We start from the raw sequence: 18,100 nt of genomic DNA, 5'->3' as shown, positions 1-18,100 counted from the left end.
CCATGGTTTTAAGGCATTGATTGTCATGGAGGAGTGTGGATGTGTAAAACCGTACCCCACTTCTCAGGGTGGGCCCGAGATTAAATACCTTTTACAGGGAGGAGTCTGGGCAGGAAAGTTAATCGGCTAAGCCTCCAGGCTTTTAGGTACCTCATTAAACGGGGATCCCTCTTGAAACTTCTCTACCTGTGGAGGGACTTGGGGCATTTCCCTTACGTGGCTGATGGCCACAAATCTATGGAGGGCTATGGCTAATGACAGGGCCTGCTTTCTCAGGAGTCAAGTGAAACACCTACAGTCCCTTTCAGAGTCACCGGGGTGTCAAGCCTCCTTAACGGGAACCAGGGTGCCTTTCACGGTCCCACATGCCACCATGTCTAAATCTCAACTGCTAGGCACCCTGGGAGTGTCTGCTGCAAAATTTACCCAAATCGAAATTGCCACAGACTTTGCATGGACAACTTCAATCTGACCTCCCTGAGTCCAGGGGTTTTGGAAACAGTTCTCTCAACCCCGCCTCTCCTTCACTACTACACATCTGTTCCAGCCACAAGAGCTGCTGATCTGATCCTCCTGAGGTGTGTACAAATTAACTGTCTGTGAATCTGGGGCCAAATTCTAGAGTCTGATTCCTCCTGTCGCTCGTGTGGCCCCGGATCTCTGCCTGCCCACATAGACTGTGCACCCTTCCCATTCCTGGATTTCTGTAGCCACCTTGCACTGAGCCAAACGAACACACTCTCTTCCTCGACAAACCTAGATTTTATTACAAAACCTAGGCCCCATTCAAAGGCCCCAAATTGGCACACTTGATTTCTAAATTTCACTTCCATGGACAAATGATTCCCAAATATCATATCTAAACTTACTATGCTCTACACTTAAGGTTCTCCTTCCTGTTAAGGCTTGGGTAACTGCTGCCTGTCTAGCCAGCCATTTTATGGGGTTACTAATGTTACAAGGAAAGTTACTAGGAAACAGTTACACTGGTACAGATCACTGTATTTTGATACAGAATTAAGGTTATATTTCAGCTAAGACATACTGTGTATCAAATTTAAGGTATTGTAACAGTGTAATTCTTAGATATTCAATGTGAAGTTCTAGTCCTGAGATGGTTTGCATATGCTTGGCTCAGGGAGTGGCACTATTTGGAGGTGTGGCCTTGTTGGAGTGGGTGTGTCTTTGCGGGCATGGGCTTTAAGACCCTACTCCTAGCTGTCTTCAAGTCAGTCTTCTGCTAACAGCCTTCAGATGAAGATGTAGAACTCTCAGCTCTGCCTGCACCATGCCCTTCTGGGAAGCTGCCATGCTCTCACCTAGATTATAATGAAACGAACCTCTGAACCTGTAAGCCAGCCCCAATTAAATGCTGTCCTTATAAGACTTGCCTTGCTAATGGTGTCTGTTCACAGTAGTTAAACCATGACTAAGACAAGTTCTTTTGATAGTTGCCATTAAAAAATTGTTTAAGATTGTTAAGAAATGCAATTTAATAGTTAGATGTTAGGGCCTAAAAAATCACCAAAGAATGACACTCCAGACTCAAGTAGTATGCAAAAGCAAAGAACATTTATTTGAAAGAATTTCCTGCAGGCAGATGGCTCTGCATTCGGGAATGGAGACCCCTGGTAGACTCCCAGGCTCAGCTTTTTTTGTCAGTTAAAGGAATTCCAGGAAGAGTTCTGTGTCCTTTAACCTTGTTGGGTCAGCTCTATCTCTACAGGTGTGACTGATCCAATAATTGGTTAGGCTTTGGAGACTTCCCATGAGGGCTGCTTAATCATTCTAGGTACAAATCCTTACTTCAGGCCAGATGACACAGTGCCCTCAGATTGGCTGCCCACGGCTGTGGTTGACTGCTCACAGGTTCCGGGTTCTAATCTGGAAAACAAAAACTTAGTTCTAGTATCCGAAACTGCCAGTCTGCAGCCTGTCCTAGAGTCAGCCTGGCCCTTGACAACTCAGACCTCTTGAGTCAGTCAAACTTGTAGGTTTATTAGGTACTAGTTTAGTTACTAACAGATATTTTCTATGGTGATGAGATAGTAAACAGCTAGAGATAAGTATATTGCCTATTCAAATATTCTGAGACTGTTAGATGGTTTTCAGAAACATTAGAAATCTGTAGAATTTAAGAGATATTTTTGTTAATCTTTGACAATGAGAAATGTCAGCTCCTGGTAGCACCCCTGTACTACTTTGAAGATGATGATGAGCATCAAGAACCTCCTGATTGAGTTTGCTGCAAATGTGGCATGCCACCGCTGGGCAAAAAACTGCCTCTGCCTCAACTGCTGAGTGTATGCTGTCCAAGCTGTGGACAAAGAAAGCTGTCTGCCAAACTCTCCCAGGATAAGGTAGAGAAATCCTTCATATATCCTGTGCCACAGAGAAATCTGTGAGATGTTCTGGGCCAACAGTTAAAAAAAGATAAATGATCCAGTGTTGCAGAGGAATCTTTTGAGACTGCCAAGCTGCTAGATGTCTCTAACATTTCTATAGTTTTGGAAGCTGCTTGCTAGGCGCTTCCTGTTTATTCAGGAAATATTTCCCCTTCTTAGGTCTCTAATGGGGTTAAAGACTGGATAGTTATAGTCTCACAGTTAAGCTTAAGTTGTTTAGTGTTGCAGTAAATATTAAAAAGTAAATGGTTTATCTCCCTATTGGCCCTGAGGTCTCACTCCTCAGGCCTGATTTTAGTTCAGAGCTACGCGCACCTCTGGCACCCTGTCTGAGTCACCACCATGGCCAAACTTGTCTGTTCAACTCCCTTCCCTGGCGGTTTTCTACTGCCTTTTCTCTTCCTCTGCCCTGGGGTGTTTCTGTACCCCAAAATCCCACATAAATACAACTCTACAGCCCGATAGCTTTTCAGACAGGTTTATATATTAACTCTCAATCCACAAACCCTCTACACAATAAGATTACATCAAATAGACAAAGATACAAACTGCCCTTCTACATGAGATTTTAGACCTATAAAACCCTTAATGTTCATTGCTATTTAATGCCAATCAATATCACCAGGGTCTAGCTGGTCCTTGGGAACCTCCATCTTGCCATGACCTCCACCCTCTGACCTCTCACCTCCTCAGACCTCTCAGCCCTCTCCACCTCCTTTGCCTCACCCAGTCACTGACTTTCCTTTATTTTACTAACTAAAACGAGAAGGTTCAGTTAGAGTCACATGACTAGGAAACCCTTCTTGGGGAAGTGGAATTAACATTAAAATATAAACAGCTTCAGGACAATCTACAATTTAGAATTTAAAAAAATGTTTTAAGGTTTAAAAATGTTTTTTAGGTTCATAAATGCAAGTTATGATAAAATGTTATGTAGGTACAGAATTTTGAACTCATGAAGATAGAAGACATACTGTTTTCTTCAAAGTTACAGAAATGGACTGGTCATTGTGAATGTAATTCTTACCATATACTATGTAGTTCATTGATGTTAGATAGTTTGTTTGTTTTTTTTTAAGATTAAAAGTGGGAATATTGCAGGATATTTGATCATACTATGAACCCCAAGATTGTGAACTGGAAAACCCTTTGTGTATTGTGACTTAGCCCTAGCACACACCTTTAATCCAAGAGCCAAATAAATTCAACCATAGGTAAAGAGGCAGAACAAGCAACCAGCTGGCAGGGAATGAACATTACCAGCAGGCAGGACTTTGGGAAGTATATTTAAGGCAGGGTGGAAAAGGATCGAAAGAGATTTTTCCACCTGGAATTCAGTGGATGCATTCTCTGATTCTTTTGAGCTAGCAGGCTTTACAATGATATCTGGCTTCTGAGTCCTGATAAAATTGAACAGGAGTTTTTGTTTTTAAAATCACAAGACTTTTTCACCACTAGGTATATAGCTTGAGTATGGAATTCAAAGCCCACTCCTACAATGACACACATCCTACAAGGAGATGCCCACTCCAAAAGCCGACACCTCCTAATAGTGACACTCTTTATGGGACAAGAATTAAACGAGAGTCTATGAGGACCATATCTATTTACCACCATAGTATTCTAATAGATACATACCTAGTCCTTTCATTGTTAGAGTAGCTTTCTCTCAAAGCTGGTGGAGAATGGAGGCACAGACCCACAGCCAAACATTACTAAGAGAGCCCAGGTATGAAGCCTCCATCAGGCTTTTTACTTCGAGCTTAGGGAATTCTGAGGAAGTAAAGGATAAAGTATTCTAGGAACAAGATGGGTTGAGGACATTGCAAGAGCAATGCCTGAGGAATCATTTAAGCAGGGCTCATGTGGTTCTCAGAGACTGAAGTGGGAATCATGGAACCAGCAGCGATCTAGATGTATAAGGTCTGCAGCATATGTTATAGTTGTAGATTTTTTTTGTGTGTGTGTGTGGGGGGGAGGGTTCCTGACAGCCAGAGTGGGAGTATATCTGATGTCTTGCCTATTCTTGGTACTACTTTCCTCCTACTGGGTTGGAGAAAGCCCAGTTCATGTCTCTGAGAAGTTTGTTCTTTTCTGAAGGGGATATAGTGGGAGGGATGAGTCAGGGAGACGGGAGGCAGGAAAAAGTAAGACAAGTTGCTGTGGTTGGGATAACATGGTTCCCACCCCTGGAAAAGGGCCAGCTTGTGGCTCCATGGGTGTCGATGGTTGCTGTAGGCATAAGGTTCGTTTGTATAATAATGGACATATATGTTCCTCCTTCAAGTAATGTCCAGTCTGTTAAATTTAATGATTCCCATGATAATTAGAAACAGCACAAGTCCAGAAGTCAATGGTGTAGTTAATGTCTCAGCAAAAGTGTAACTACTGGGTCTGTCAGGAAAGCCTTTAAGGCTGTGGCAAACAACTATGAAAAAATGAGCCCAAAAATATATAATTTCTCAACTATGCAAACTATAAAGATGCAATATGAATTATACGATGGGCTTATGAAATGTTGATTCATGGGATAATCAAAGGGGAACTTGGATAAATGGCTGGATTGACATGTAAATAAAAGACTGGGTTCTGATCTGAAAGAAATGAGCTATCTAGAAAAATTTTCAGAAGAGCAAGAGAGAACTGCTTAGGAGAACTGTCTGGAGCATAACACAGAGAAAGCAGTCTTGAAAGTTATCTCAAGTTGAATATAGGTTACTAGCTTGGACCCACAATTTGAATTCAAGTTTTTTTTTTTTTTTTTTTTTTCACCACTCACTAAAACCCCTTCACTCAAAACCCTTCTCCAAGCCACATACTTCACTGTGTTAGGTATTTTCTCCTGTAATGGATGATCTTGTGTTTAGAAAGCTGAATAATGGAAGGCCTTGTCATGTACTTCACACTCATACCGTTTTTCTCCTGTATGAATTTTCTTGTGATGAGAAAGTTTTGATGCAACATGGAATGCCTGGCCACATACTTCACACTTGTAGCATTTTTTTCCTCTATGAATTCTCTTGTGCTTAGAAAGTAACGATGGAAAGTAGAAGGCCTTGCCACATACTTCACACTTGTGTGGTTTCTCTCCTGTGTGAATTTTCTTATGTCTGGAGAGTTCTGATAAATAATTGAAGGCCTTCCCGCAGTCTTCACATTTGTGGGGTTTTTCTCTTGTATGAATTATTTTGTGTTGTGAAAGTAATGATGGATAATAGAAGGACTTACTGCATACATCACACTTGTAGGGTTTCTCTTTTGTATGAATTCTCTTGTGTTTAGAAAGTAACGATGGAAAGTGGAAGGCCTTGCCACACACTTCACACTTGTGTGGTTTCTCTCCTGTGTGAATTTTCTTATGTCTGGAAAGTCGTGATGGATAATAAAAGGCCTTGCCACAGTCTTCACATTTGTAGGGTTTTTCTCCTGTATGAATTATTTTGTGTTGAGAAAGTAATAATGGATAATGGAAGGACTTGTCACATACTTCACACTTGTAGGGTTTCTCTTTTGTATGAATTTTCTTATGTCTAGAAAGTATGGATAGATAATAGAAGGCATTGCCACAAACATCACATTTGTAGGATTTTTCTCCTGTATGAGTTATTTTGTGTTGAGAAAGTTTTGATGAATTATGGAAGGCTTTGCCACATATTTTACAGTTGTAGGGTTTCTCTCCTGTATGAGTTCTCATATGGGTGACAAGTCTTGATAGATAATCGAAGGCCTTGCCACATACTTCACACTTGTGTGGTTTCTCTTCTGTATAAATTTTCTTATAATCAGAAAGTATTGATAGATAATGGAAGTCCTGGCTATAGTCTTCAGAATTGTAGAGTTTTTTTCTTAAATGAGTTCTTTTGTGTGTAGATAGTACTGATGGAAAACAGAAACACTTGCCACATTCTTCACACTTGTAAGGCTTTGCTCTTAAATGAATTCTCTGGTGATTCTGATAAGCTCTTTTGTGCTCAAAGGCTTTGTGACATTCTTTGCATGTATAGCATTTTCCCCCTGGTGAGAAAGGGTTGAGAAATGAATGAAAACAGATTAATATTCTATATATTTACACTACTTATTTTTAAAATCAAACATTTATTCATATTTGCATTTGTCTATAAAAATGATAAGCTACATTCAAATTTCTACCTGTATTCATTGAAGCTTAATTTACAATACAGAATAGGTGAAAGTCATACAAACTTTGACTGAAATGAGAAGACCATGACCACATAGAACATGGAAACAAGGGAATATTAATCAATGTCAAACATGTAAGGAAAGCATAACATCAACTATGAAACCCATCATAGCATTATGTAAATACAAAACAACTCCTTAAACAAATACAAAAAGGTTATGATGAGTTAAAAACAAAGTATAAAATAGTGTAACTTGGAAAACACCCGAATAAACAATATATATATATTTTTTCTGAATATATAAAACCTGAATGAACAACATCCATGTATGTATATGTATACACATACATATGTGTGCTTGTATTTATGTTTATATACATTTATATCATTTGAAATATATAGTTTAGTTTTAAAAGTTATGAAAGTTCAGTGGCATTAGAACTTTCCATAATAACATGAAATAATAAAGTTCTAGAACTTAAGGCAAAGAATTTTATAACTATCTTTAGGCATAATGTCTTTGTATACTGTGCAAAGATTATACTCATATTATACAAACACTGATTTCTCCGCCCCCATATCCTGTTGCCAAGCAAACATGGCATTGTAATGCTTATCCTCAGAATCTCCCATCTCAAGTTTGTATAAATATTGGTCCCATGTATTCTCTGACCTGTCAATAAAAGCTGATCCCCCAATGGCCGGGCTGAAGAGAGAATAGAGCTGGACTTCTGCCAGCCTAGGGAAGAAGGCACACACATACAAGCACACACACACAGAGGGAAGGATAAATAGCTATGAGGGAGGGGTCCAGAGACACATTATTGTCTCAGGCTCATCCATTTGGAGCTAGCTGGGATAGACAAAATCACTTTTAAAAATGCATGTACATGTTTCTTATGAAAAACACAAACACCCAAGTTAAAGATTACATAGACATGAAAGAGCTTAGGCTGTCTGGGGAAACACAAGTTAATTACATGGTAGAAGGAAAAAAGCTAATTCGACTCAAAGCATCCTAAACAATACATGATGTCGCATCTGAAAGAAAGAGAAAATGAGATCTTTTAAAGGTGATTTATATCAGGATATTTTGTCTCAGTGGCTTTATGCTGTAATTTAGAATTCCCTACTCTGTTCCATGACACACCTGGGTGCACAGTGGTAGCCTTTCGTTTCTTCATATCTGAAGGCTCCTTTATTTGTTCCAGAAATGTGACCAGGTGTGGCTTAGAGGAAGCAAGGCCTGTTTGTGGGAAAAGGGAACAACATTGTTAGTATATTCTCCTGGGAAATAAAATGTCCCTCCAGGATTGTTTAAACAAAGACAAGAAGCTTGTAGAGGATCAGTTCTTATGTGTTTTCTGTTGGGCACATCCGAATGTTTAGGAGGAAATTAAGAGTTTGTGGATTCCAAGCTTCACATCCCTCAGTTACAGGGAGAATTTTTAAAACCTAAGTGTGTGACAATCTCTTTAAGGTGTATCAGTTTCGTTCTAATACAAACGATACATTCAAGGGGTGGGGGTATGAACACAAGAAGAAATAGTTCTAAGCTAAATGAATAATGTTAATTTTCTTTAAAAGTAGCCCTATGAGCCTTCCTGTTGGAAGCACAAACTCCTATGAGGTACTGTACAAAGGGAGCAACTTTAATACTGATAATCCATTAAGAATTCATCATGGAAGTTATCCTCACCCAGAAACAAAAGGTTGTTGTAATTTTCCAACATCACGTCCCTGTACAATTTCCACTGAACAGGACCCAGGTATTCCCACTCCTCTGCAGAGAAATATATTACCACATCCCAGAATGACAACATATCCTGAAAAAAGAAAAAAAAAAGAGTAAATACCACACATTGTTGGGGGTTGGTCTGGTGCTTCTACATATTCAGATGCTAACTTCTGTACCCCAAGATCTGGCTTCCCCAAGACAAGAGAATTCCTATGTACACCATTGTTTGTTATGTAAACCTTGCTCTCCAATTTATAACTATTGATTAAATTAAACTGGCAATAGTCAATTATGGGGGAAAGTGGAGGTAGGCAGGGCTTTGGTGACTAGGCTGTAGGTCAAAGGTAAGGACCATGAAAAGGAGAAATAGGGAGAGGAAGGAGAGATGGGAGGACAGAAGGTCTCCATTAGACATGCTGGGTCAGTGGCAAGTGCCTAAGCGAAACGCCCTTGCCTCCACTCTGGACAGACTGATGTACCAGAAATAATCCAGGAAAGACTCAAAGAGCAAAGATTTGGGGAGCACAGATGGGGAAGTAGCCAGTCTTGCTTGAGGAAAATAGATTAGGAGTAATTCCCCAGTAATTGAGCAAATGTCACAAAAATAATAAGGTGAGTCTCATTCATTTTGAAGCTAAACTTGGATAGAAGTAACAACCACTACCTTATTCATAAGCTGATTATAATCACAAATAATGATATAAGTACCATGAGGCGTTATGAGCTTCTGCATATAAACCTAAAGGTGGCCCTGTGTGAGAGGCGAACTGGAAGTACTTCTGACATAGGTAATATCCCTGAAGTACTATTGACGTGATGCTGTGGGTAACACAGGACTCATCTATAAGGAAAGTGGATGGCAGAAGGTCCTAGAAACCTCTAGGGTTTAACACTTTTAAGGTCCACAAAATGGAGAACAAGTGCAACCACAATACAGTGTGCTGGGACTGGAGAGAAGGCTCAGCAGTTAAGAGCACTGGCTACTCTTCCAAAGGACATGGGGTTGATTCCTGCATGCCACATGGCCACCATAACTGTCTATAACTCCAGTTACAGAGGATCCAACAATCTCTGAGACATGAAAGCACCAAAATACAACACATTAATGCCTGAGTTACATCCATTTAGTCCCCTGCTTGTGTTATAATACAGCACACACTGCACACATTTCTCGCAGGAGAGAGCCGTGCTGATGGAGAAGGCCCTTCTCAACCCAATATGCACAATCACAAAGACAAATGCAATGACGGTGCAGATCTGATGAGCACCTCTGGGCTGAGGTCAGCATCCTGAGCACAGACAGATGCAGATGACAGGGCACCAGGGGTCTGAGTTTGAGCAGCCAGTGGGTACAATATGTGAAGAATTTGTAAACAAACATAATCAAAGGATATTAACAGGGTATAAATAGGAAATTCAGCAATAAGTTCAGTCACTGGGGAACTATACAGACCCAAGGCTGTCTCAGAGGCCCCATGAGAGGACAAAGGGAACGTTAGTTCTGTCTTTGTCCAGCAGTGTCCAGGCAAATCTGACACAGGATGTACTGCCATGAAGGAGTCAATGTTGCAGTTAAAAGGGGCTATAGCTGTTCTGGGACTTTTTTTTTTTTTAAATCTAAGGCAGCTGTTTCTGAGGTAACCTGTGCTCACATTGTGTGATTCATATCTCTGGTGACCTTGGCCATTTTCCAACTACTAATACTATGTTGCGTGTTGTACTTACTAAACTTGCTTGTATTTGGGTCATCAGTTCATAACCTGTTCCTGCTGTGTGTCCTTTTCCCAGCTATTGCTTCTGTCTTCTTTATGTCTTTTTCTTTTCCAGCCTTGGTCCACATGTTGCCATTTGAGGTCTTTATTCCCCTGGGTTCAGTACAACATCAGTACCCTAAGATTCCTTCATCTTATCTAAATGAAAAAAAGATAACCACCGAGCAATATTGTGCTAGGTTTCCTTTCCTGAGATTACCAGCAAATGGGATAAAAATTACATCTCCCACTTGATTTATAATTCTTTAGATTCACCCTCTGACACTGGAGGATTTCTGAGGCAGCATAAAGACAGAAGACAGAAGAGAGACAGGAGACTGACCTGTGACACACAGGAGTACATTGATTCGCTCACACAGTGAAGACAGACTCACAGGCATAGGAAATTGAGGAGTATAAAAACAGAGGGGAAAGAAGGCTGCAGCCATTTATTTATAGGGTCAGAATAAGGGGTTTGGGAATGAAGCACAAATTCCACTTTACTCTTTTGACAAATTGTTTTCTAAAGTTGAGACAGGTTAACACTTCTAAAGTCTCTCTCTAGAAAGAGTAAGAAGACTGGCAATGTCACCCGTAATCTCAGAGCACCAAGCAGAGTGGATTAGGTCTAGTGATCTTGAAGTCCATAAAAGAAATCTTCCCTAAACTAAGGAAGGACACACCCATAACAATATAAAACGCACACACCACTAATTGGACAAGGTCAGAAAAGCTTGTGGAATGATGAAATCTGTAAGTGAAAGAACACATTTATCAGGATAACAGCTGATATCTAAATGGATCTTTGAAAGCCAAAAGAATCTGGAGAAATGCATTCCAAGTCCTAACGAGTCTATGACATCCAACCTATCCACAATATAAAGTGTGTGACAAGAATTGTAGTCTACAATCCAAACCTATAGAAAATACAGAGAACAACATTTTAGGCTGAAGGGAGGGAGGAGCATAGCCAAGACACTGTGGAAAGGAATCAGCAGCCAAAATTGCAAAAACATAAAGGACCACTGAGAACACGAACAGCAGTGAAAATGAGGAACATGCTGACAATCAACACTCACACATCAGAACAAGTGACGTCCACTGTCCTCCATTCAAAAGACACGGGCCAGGAGAATGGATCAAGAAACAAATGCATCTGTATGTTCTCTGTAAGGAAATCTAAGTGATGATAACTTTTAAATTTTCCAAAGAGGACAAGTTTTCAAAATGTTTCCTTATGATTATCTGAATTTATCTGTTGTAATGGGGTTCACTTCTGACCCTGATCATTTGGGTCCTGTTTCTTGTGGTGAGCTGGGTCAAGCGTCCCTCAATCTTGTTCACCTTAATGAACCTGCTGTAAACTTGGTGATCATTTGAATCTTTTTATTTGACCTACGTTCAATTATTTCCCTTCTGCTTGTTTTGTGTCTTTGTTTTTCTTTCCTTTTATTCATTGCCATTGAGAGGATTTGCATTATGTTTGATCTTGTTTATCCAAAAATTCTTCATTGTATCATTTAATCATTTCTCTGTGTTCTTTCTCATGGTTCCATGTAGGTAATTAGAACATAATCTTCATCCACGGGATGAGCTTCCACAGATCCCAAAGGTTTAGTCTTCTTGAGATTTTATTTTCAATCTTGCATATGTTTTACAAATAAATAAACAAAACTAAAAGGGAAAGATTAATACCACAAACAGACTCAAATCAGATGGGGCAACTGAAATTGCAATAAAAACTTTTCCAAGTTAAAAAAAAAAAATTCTATGCCCAGATGGATTCACAACAATTCACAGAGGCATTCAAAGGTCTACATTTAATCCTTTCTTAACCATTAAATAAAGATAAGAAACAGAAGGCCCAGCTAGAAACTATTTCTATTGAGCTATTATCACTCTGATAACAAAATAAGGTAGAGACACAACACAAGCTACAACAACAAAAGAACACGAGTAGCCAATATTCATAAGGTAGTCAGAGTCAAAGTGCTCAAAAAATACTTGGAAAAAAACTTGCAAAGAAAATACAGATGCATGTCAAAAACCACTATTAACCACGACAAACTGGCTTTATCCAAATGAAGAGATGCTTCACCACATGCAAGTCAATAAATGCAATAAATGACAGAATATTATGGACCAAAAAAACCACAAGGTCATCTCAATGAGAGCATATGCATTCATGGTAAAGTGTTAGAGAATGGAGGACAAGAAGGCTGTTACTTTAAGAGAAGAAATGCCAAAATTAAGAAGGAAAAAAGGAAAGAAAAGAAAGAAAAGAGGAAGAGGTCGGAAGGGAAGGAGGAAAAAAGAAAAGTGTCTTTGGACTCACTGACTGAAATATTTTAACTTAAAAACAGAAATTCACAGAAACCGGTGCATCTCCAGTTGATTCAGTTCTCATTTTGATGCCCATCAAAATCAGTACAAAGAAGCTTTGTGGATTCCTTTCATAACCTCTGACATGTACACAGCCATCACCGGGAACTGAATGACATCACCCAGCATGAGGTTGCAGTTTCCCATTCCTGCCTGAGTCCTCCACACACACCATCAGTCATATGAGGATGAAATGAAGAGCCTGTGAGGAAAAGGGCAGGACTGCACGCCACAGGAGACTGGACTCCTCCCTGAGGAGAGGAAGGAATCCCAACTTAGGACTTTACTCTGTCTTGGATGGTGGTGATTACAGATGTGGAGGACAGTGGTAGATGTGGGGGTCATTTCCCACTTGCAGAGTACTAAGGTGTTCAAGAAAAATTCAGGTAAAATTAGAAGAAAGCCACATGAGATCGTGACAGAAAATAACAGAGAAGCTTATGCAAAGGTAACTAACATTCCTTGCAAACAGAGGAATGGTCAAACCATGCAAAGAAGAGAATCTTTCCCCCACGGGGTAAATGGAAACAAGTTTCTAACCCTCAACACTAGTCACTAACCAAAGGATGCTAGTGGAAATGTGGAGTTAAGATTTCAAATACATTCCATAGAACTTCTTGAAGCACATTTGTAAGTTTTCATAATTAGAAGATATCAATTGGATGAATTTTTGTCAGGATGCTGGTGCTCAGAAGTATATGAAAGGTATATGAAAAAGTTATTACAACACCCAAAGGACTGTTTTAAGAATCTTAAAAACAAGGGGTCTTGGGGCCTGGAGAGATGGCTCAGTGGTTAAGAGCACTGACTGCTCTTCCAGAGGACCTCAGTTCAAATCTCAGCAACCACATGGTGGCTCACAACCATCTGTAATGAGATCTGATGCCTTCTTAGGTGTATCTGAAGAAAGCTGTAGTGTACTTATATATAATACATAAATATTCAAAAAACAAAACAAAAAAAAAAAACAACAACAACAACAAAAAAAACCACACAGGCTCTCATGTAACCTAGGCTCACCATGAGTTGGCTATGAAGGAGAGGATGATTTTGAACTCCAGGAAAACTGTAAGACCTCAAGTGTACCACAGCTTTCCAAATTTATCTTACAGCCTTTCAAACACAGTTGAAAGGGGGAATTCTTAATAAAACTATTAAGGGTGTGTCAGTAAAAATGAATGTCACATTGTGTAACAGTAAATTTAACACAGTTCAGAAACTGCGGATAAAGTGAATAGACGGAAGAAAAACACACGAAGGGACACCGTTCGGAGCCCGGCAGACCGGCAGAGCCATTTCCTTTCCTTTCAGACATTTCAGCCCCACCCAGCGATCTTACCCTCATCACACCAAGTCATTTCTCACATCAGAAATGGAGTCCAAATTGTGGACAGAACACATACTCAGAACTGCTGAGGTATTGTTGTATAGCGATTTTTAATTTGATGTGTCAAATCCATAATTATCTGGATTGTGCAAACACAGGATCATGCTAATTACAAGATTATTCTGTGGCTGTACACAGCCGTGTATTGTGATGATTCACGTCACAGAGATGTCTACTAGAATTCCCATTCAAACAGAGGCATCCATTCGAAGTAACTAACACACCACACAACAATCATCCTCACGGGAGTGTTCCTGAACACTTAGAACTTTGGGAAACTGTATGCAAACCAGCAGTAGTCTACAGGATATTGGTGGCGCTAGATGTCCTGGTGTTCAGTCTGTCCTGATAATCTGACTACAGCCACGTGAGCACGGGTCACCCAGTGAGAGCACATTTCCCCGGTAAAGATGAGCGAGCTCCTTTCAACATCTCAGGCACAGGCAGTCAACAACCCGGCCTGCCCTTGCCACCTGTTTCCAACTTTCTCCCCTTCAAACCTGTGCCAGGGGCAGTGGCCCAGCCTAGGGCAGCACAGCATCTCCAGGTCAGCATCTTCCCCTGTCTCACAACCAGCCCGAGTGAGCTCCCTCCGCGGTCAACCCGCCACCCTGCACAGTCCCTCAGATCTGCAGGACGTCGCTGCCCCCTGCACCAACCTCCATATCAGAGATCCAAATGCAGCGCTCAACTGGACAACTGCACAAATTTGAGGAGAAGCGAAGTTCGAAAAGAGAATACTGAAGTTTGGTGCCGACAGCCCTTTCTGATGACGTCACAGACTCGGGACTACATTTCCCACAAGTCAGTTGGAAGGACTCCAGGACCCACATAAGAGTCTTGGTGCACTCCCCTTATTATAGTCCAACTGTGAGCAGATACACATAGGCGCACACAGGGAATTTCGGCTCTTTTAAAGTCCTTGGTCACAGCACGCGGTGTTAGCCTGTGAACTGAGATATTCACAGTAATGTTTATCACGTCTCCGTGTACATTGTAATTTTAAAGCTCAGTTCTACTTAGAGAAGAATCTTATTCATGAATGGAATATTATTTCTTTCAGGATCTGCTTTACTTGAAAATATGAAAGCAGGAAGTTAATAGAAGAGTGAGCTTTATTTCATTATGGTTCTACTGAAACTATCCCAGGTGCTTAAGACGGAAGAATTGGAAATCTAAGCTAGTCAGCACCCTGTGTTTTCCTTCTCTGTGTCTCCCACGGGGAGGGGCAGAGCTCCAGGAATCACAATGGCGTGTGTACTGACTCTTATTCCATTGTGTTCTACGGGATTTCCCTTTGTCTTAGGTTTGATGTTCCTTATTGATTTTCCTGTCTCTCTGCTGACCCTGTCATTGCTCATATTTGACAATATTTGAACACCAGTGGTATCTGCCTTGAACTTCCCTCACTTCTGAACAGAACACGGAGATGTTTTCTTCTTGAATAGAAAGGTATCAGATATGTTCAGATTACTGTCAGATGAGGTCACTGTACTAAAGTTACACTGGAAACAAGGACTATTGAGAATTCCCATCTCTTCTTGGGAAGGTTTATTCCTGTACAGTTCATACTTGTGTCAAAGTTATATAACAAAAAAGATTTCATACTTGCCTGGTGCATAATGATTCAAAAGGAAGCTTTTTCAGAGCAAAGACTGTACAAAGTCCCTATTGGATTCTTCTTCTCCAGGGAGTATGTTTATCCAGGGATTTGGAACAGCTTTCTCAACAGAGAGAAACTAGAGTCAAGGAGCAGTAGGCATGCATGTATTTAATTGGCAAGTGTCATGACTGCTATTTTCTCCTAAATGCTGCAGTGGAGGGTGCTGTTAGCAACCACAAGAACTTAACATTTCTGAGCATAGCTAGATTTCCAATGCGTGTATGTGTTGCGGTTTGCTCTGTTGCTATGTATTGCAATGCTAAATCCTCTACTTAAAAAAAAAAAACCAAACTATTATTTAAATCAAATTGGCTACAGCCAATTCCTTGAGGGATTAGAGGTAGGTAGGTTTTGAGTTACCTGGTAGAAGGTTAAGAAGAGAGAAAAGGAAGAAAGACCAGGAAAAGGAGGAGGAATGGGGAAAGGGGATGAAGCTGCCGTAAGGGGTCATGTCTAGGAGAAACAGCAAGTGTCTGGGGCACTGCACAGGAAGGTAGCCAGGCCGGCAGTTAGAAGAGTAGATTAGTGACCGCCCCCTGCCCCAGTAACTGTCAAAGCCAACAAAATAACCCTAGTCTGAGGGTTGTTTATTTGTAAACTGATCAGGCATAAACTAAAGTTAGTTGTGTGTATGTGTATACATGTGTGCTTGTGTATGTTCATGCACACTTACCTGAGGGGACAGTCACTCATATGAGATGGGCCAATTCTTGAGGATGTAGCATTGTTTCGCAACTCTTCTGTGGTCTCCATTTCTTTGCGTTGTGACTGTGTAAATCAGTAGGGAAGGAGCTACTATGGTGTAGTCACAACCAGAACATGAACATGTGTGGAAAGAGGAGCCACATCCAGCCGAATATTAGGGACCCAGGCACACTTATTGAAAAGACTACTAGAGCCAGATTCTCAGCCCTAATATGCTTGTTTAGAGCATGTTCACAGTTTTGAGTTTGTTGCCTGCTATTGTTTTTTACATCTTGACTGTCTAATTTTCTGCCTTTGAAACATTCTCCAGTAGGTGCCATGTTTGGCAAAATCAGTTTAAAATCTATGCTTACAGGCTACAGAGACTGATCAGTAGTTGAGAGTAATTACCATCGTTATAGAAGGTGAGTTTGTTTCCTAACATGGACACGGTGGCTCTCAAGAACATAGAGCAGCAGTTCTAGAGGATGTGATACGTGCTTTTCACATCAGCAAGCTCATAAGTCATCAGGAATCTATTGTAGAAAAGAAAGGCACACAGACACAAACACACAGACTGACGAGACAAATGGGATCACACACACACACACAGGCTGGTAGTAAAGTAAAATGAAATGAAATGTTAAATTAAAAAAAAAAATCTATGCTACTCATGGTGGTAGATACACTCAATTCCATTAGTCACGGGTCAGAGAGATTTGGATCCCTTAGGTGGAGGACAGCTGGTTTTCAGGTGTGTCAGTGCTATAGAGACAAACTCTGTCTGGAGCAAGACCAATAACAAGATGTAAAGCCAAGGTATGCAAATGATTAAACACCTGCCAGTTGTCATTTGAAAAGAGATCCTGTCATCAGTGATAAGCAAACATTCACCGAGACACAGCCCTTGCTGGAGCACTTCTCAATGCTCAATGTGTCTACCATCTGAGCCTGTAGACCAATTACCCAGATATATTACAGATCCCATCATCACTGCATCCCTTACAGGGAGCCACATGAGATGTATAGATACTTCCATGGCTTCTTGGAAGACATATTGATCTGGGTCAGCAGATTATATAGCAAATGGTGACTTCATAGGAGGTTGATGACTGAACTTCACTATATGACTTCATAATACATCCACATACTTCCCTTATTCCTCCCCATAGAATTAATGATTGTATAATAAATTAGTGTATATGGGAAAGTTTCCTCCTTACTTTACTGAACGTGTGTCTTCTGTCTATCCTCACACCTCTGTGGTTAGTCATAGCTGGTTTTAAACTAGTCTTCATGTGCTTTCAGGCTCTACCTACTCTTCCAGCTCATCAAGGGCTATCTCAGTCTCCTTGTCAAATAAGCAATGTTCACTTTTCCAGTGATGTAAGACCCAAAGGTGGTCAGAGGACTCCCCAAATAATCAATAATCTTCATACTACTTCACAGACTTGTCTAAAGGCTAACCTGATAAAGGTTGTTTTTAGTTAAGTTTTTCTCTACCCAGATTAATATAGCTTCTGTCAAGTCAGCAAATATTTACCTGCGCACACTCTCTGTTTTGCAATCTATCTGGTTAATTGTAAGTTGCCCTCAGGGGGTTTTTAGATGCTGGAGAAGGGGAGATATACCTGTCAGGGACAAGGGGCTTTTGTAAACCTTTATGTTTTCATTGCATTTTTGGCTGTGAAGAGACACTATGTCCAAAGCAACTCTCATAAAAGAAAACATTTAATATTGGCTGTCTTGGTATTTCAGAGGTTTACTCCATTATCATCATAATGGAAAGCATGACAGGAGGCAGGTAGACACGATCTTAGAGAAGAAGCTGAGACTTCTACATCTCCATCCAAATGCAGCCATAAGGATCCTGTCTCTACAGTGACAAACTTCCTCTAAAAGTCCACACCAACTGCAACAAGGCTCCACTTCCTACTAGTGAAACTCC

General features: G+C 40.5%; 1 protein-coding gene across 1 annotated transcript; it reads right to left on the bottom strand.

Moving 5' to 3' along the window:
* Nucleotides 1-1,739: 1,739 nt before the first annotated feature.
* On the bottom strand, nt 1,740-16,221 carry LOC308433799 (uncharacterized protein; the record flags this gene model as incomplete). The annotated part of the gene is made up of 6 exons (XM_080933889.1): nt 1,740-1,884; nt 5,318-6,419; nt 7,698-7,793; nt 8,247-8,373; nt 14,465-14,594; nt 16,142-16,221. 6 exons carry the CDS (start codon nt 16,219-16,221, stop codon nt 1,803-1,805), a joined length of 1,617 nt encoding a protein of 538 aa, XP_080790015.1. The 3' UTR covers nt 1,740-1,802.
* Nucleotides 16,222-18,100: the final 1,879 nt, after the last annotated feature.

The sequence above is a fragment of the Micromys minutus genome (assembly GCF_963924665.1).
Source record: "Micromys minutus genome assembly, chromosome: 20".
Taxonomy (NCBI): domain Eukaryota; kingdom Metazoa; phylum Chordata; class Mammalia; order Rodentia; family Muridae; genus Micromys; species Micromys minutus.
Note: the sequence above shows the minus strand (reverse complement) of the source record. Positions and strands in the feature narration are given on the sequence as shown.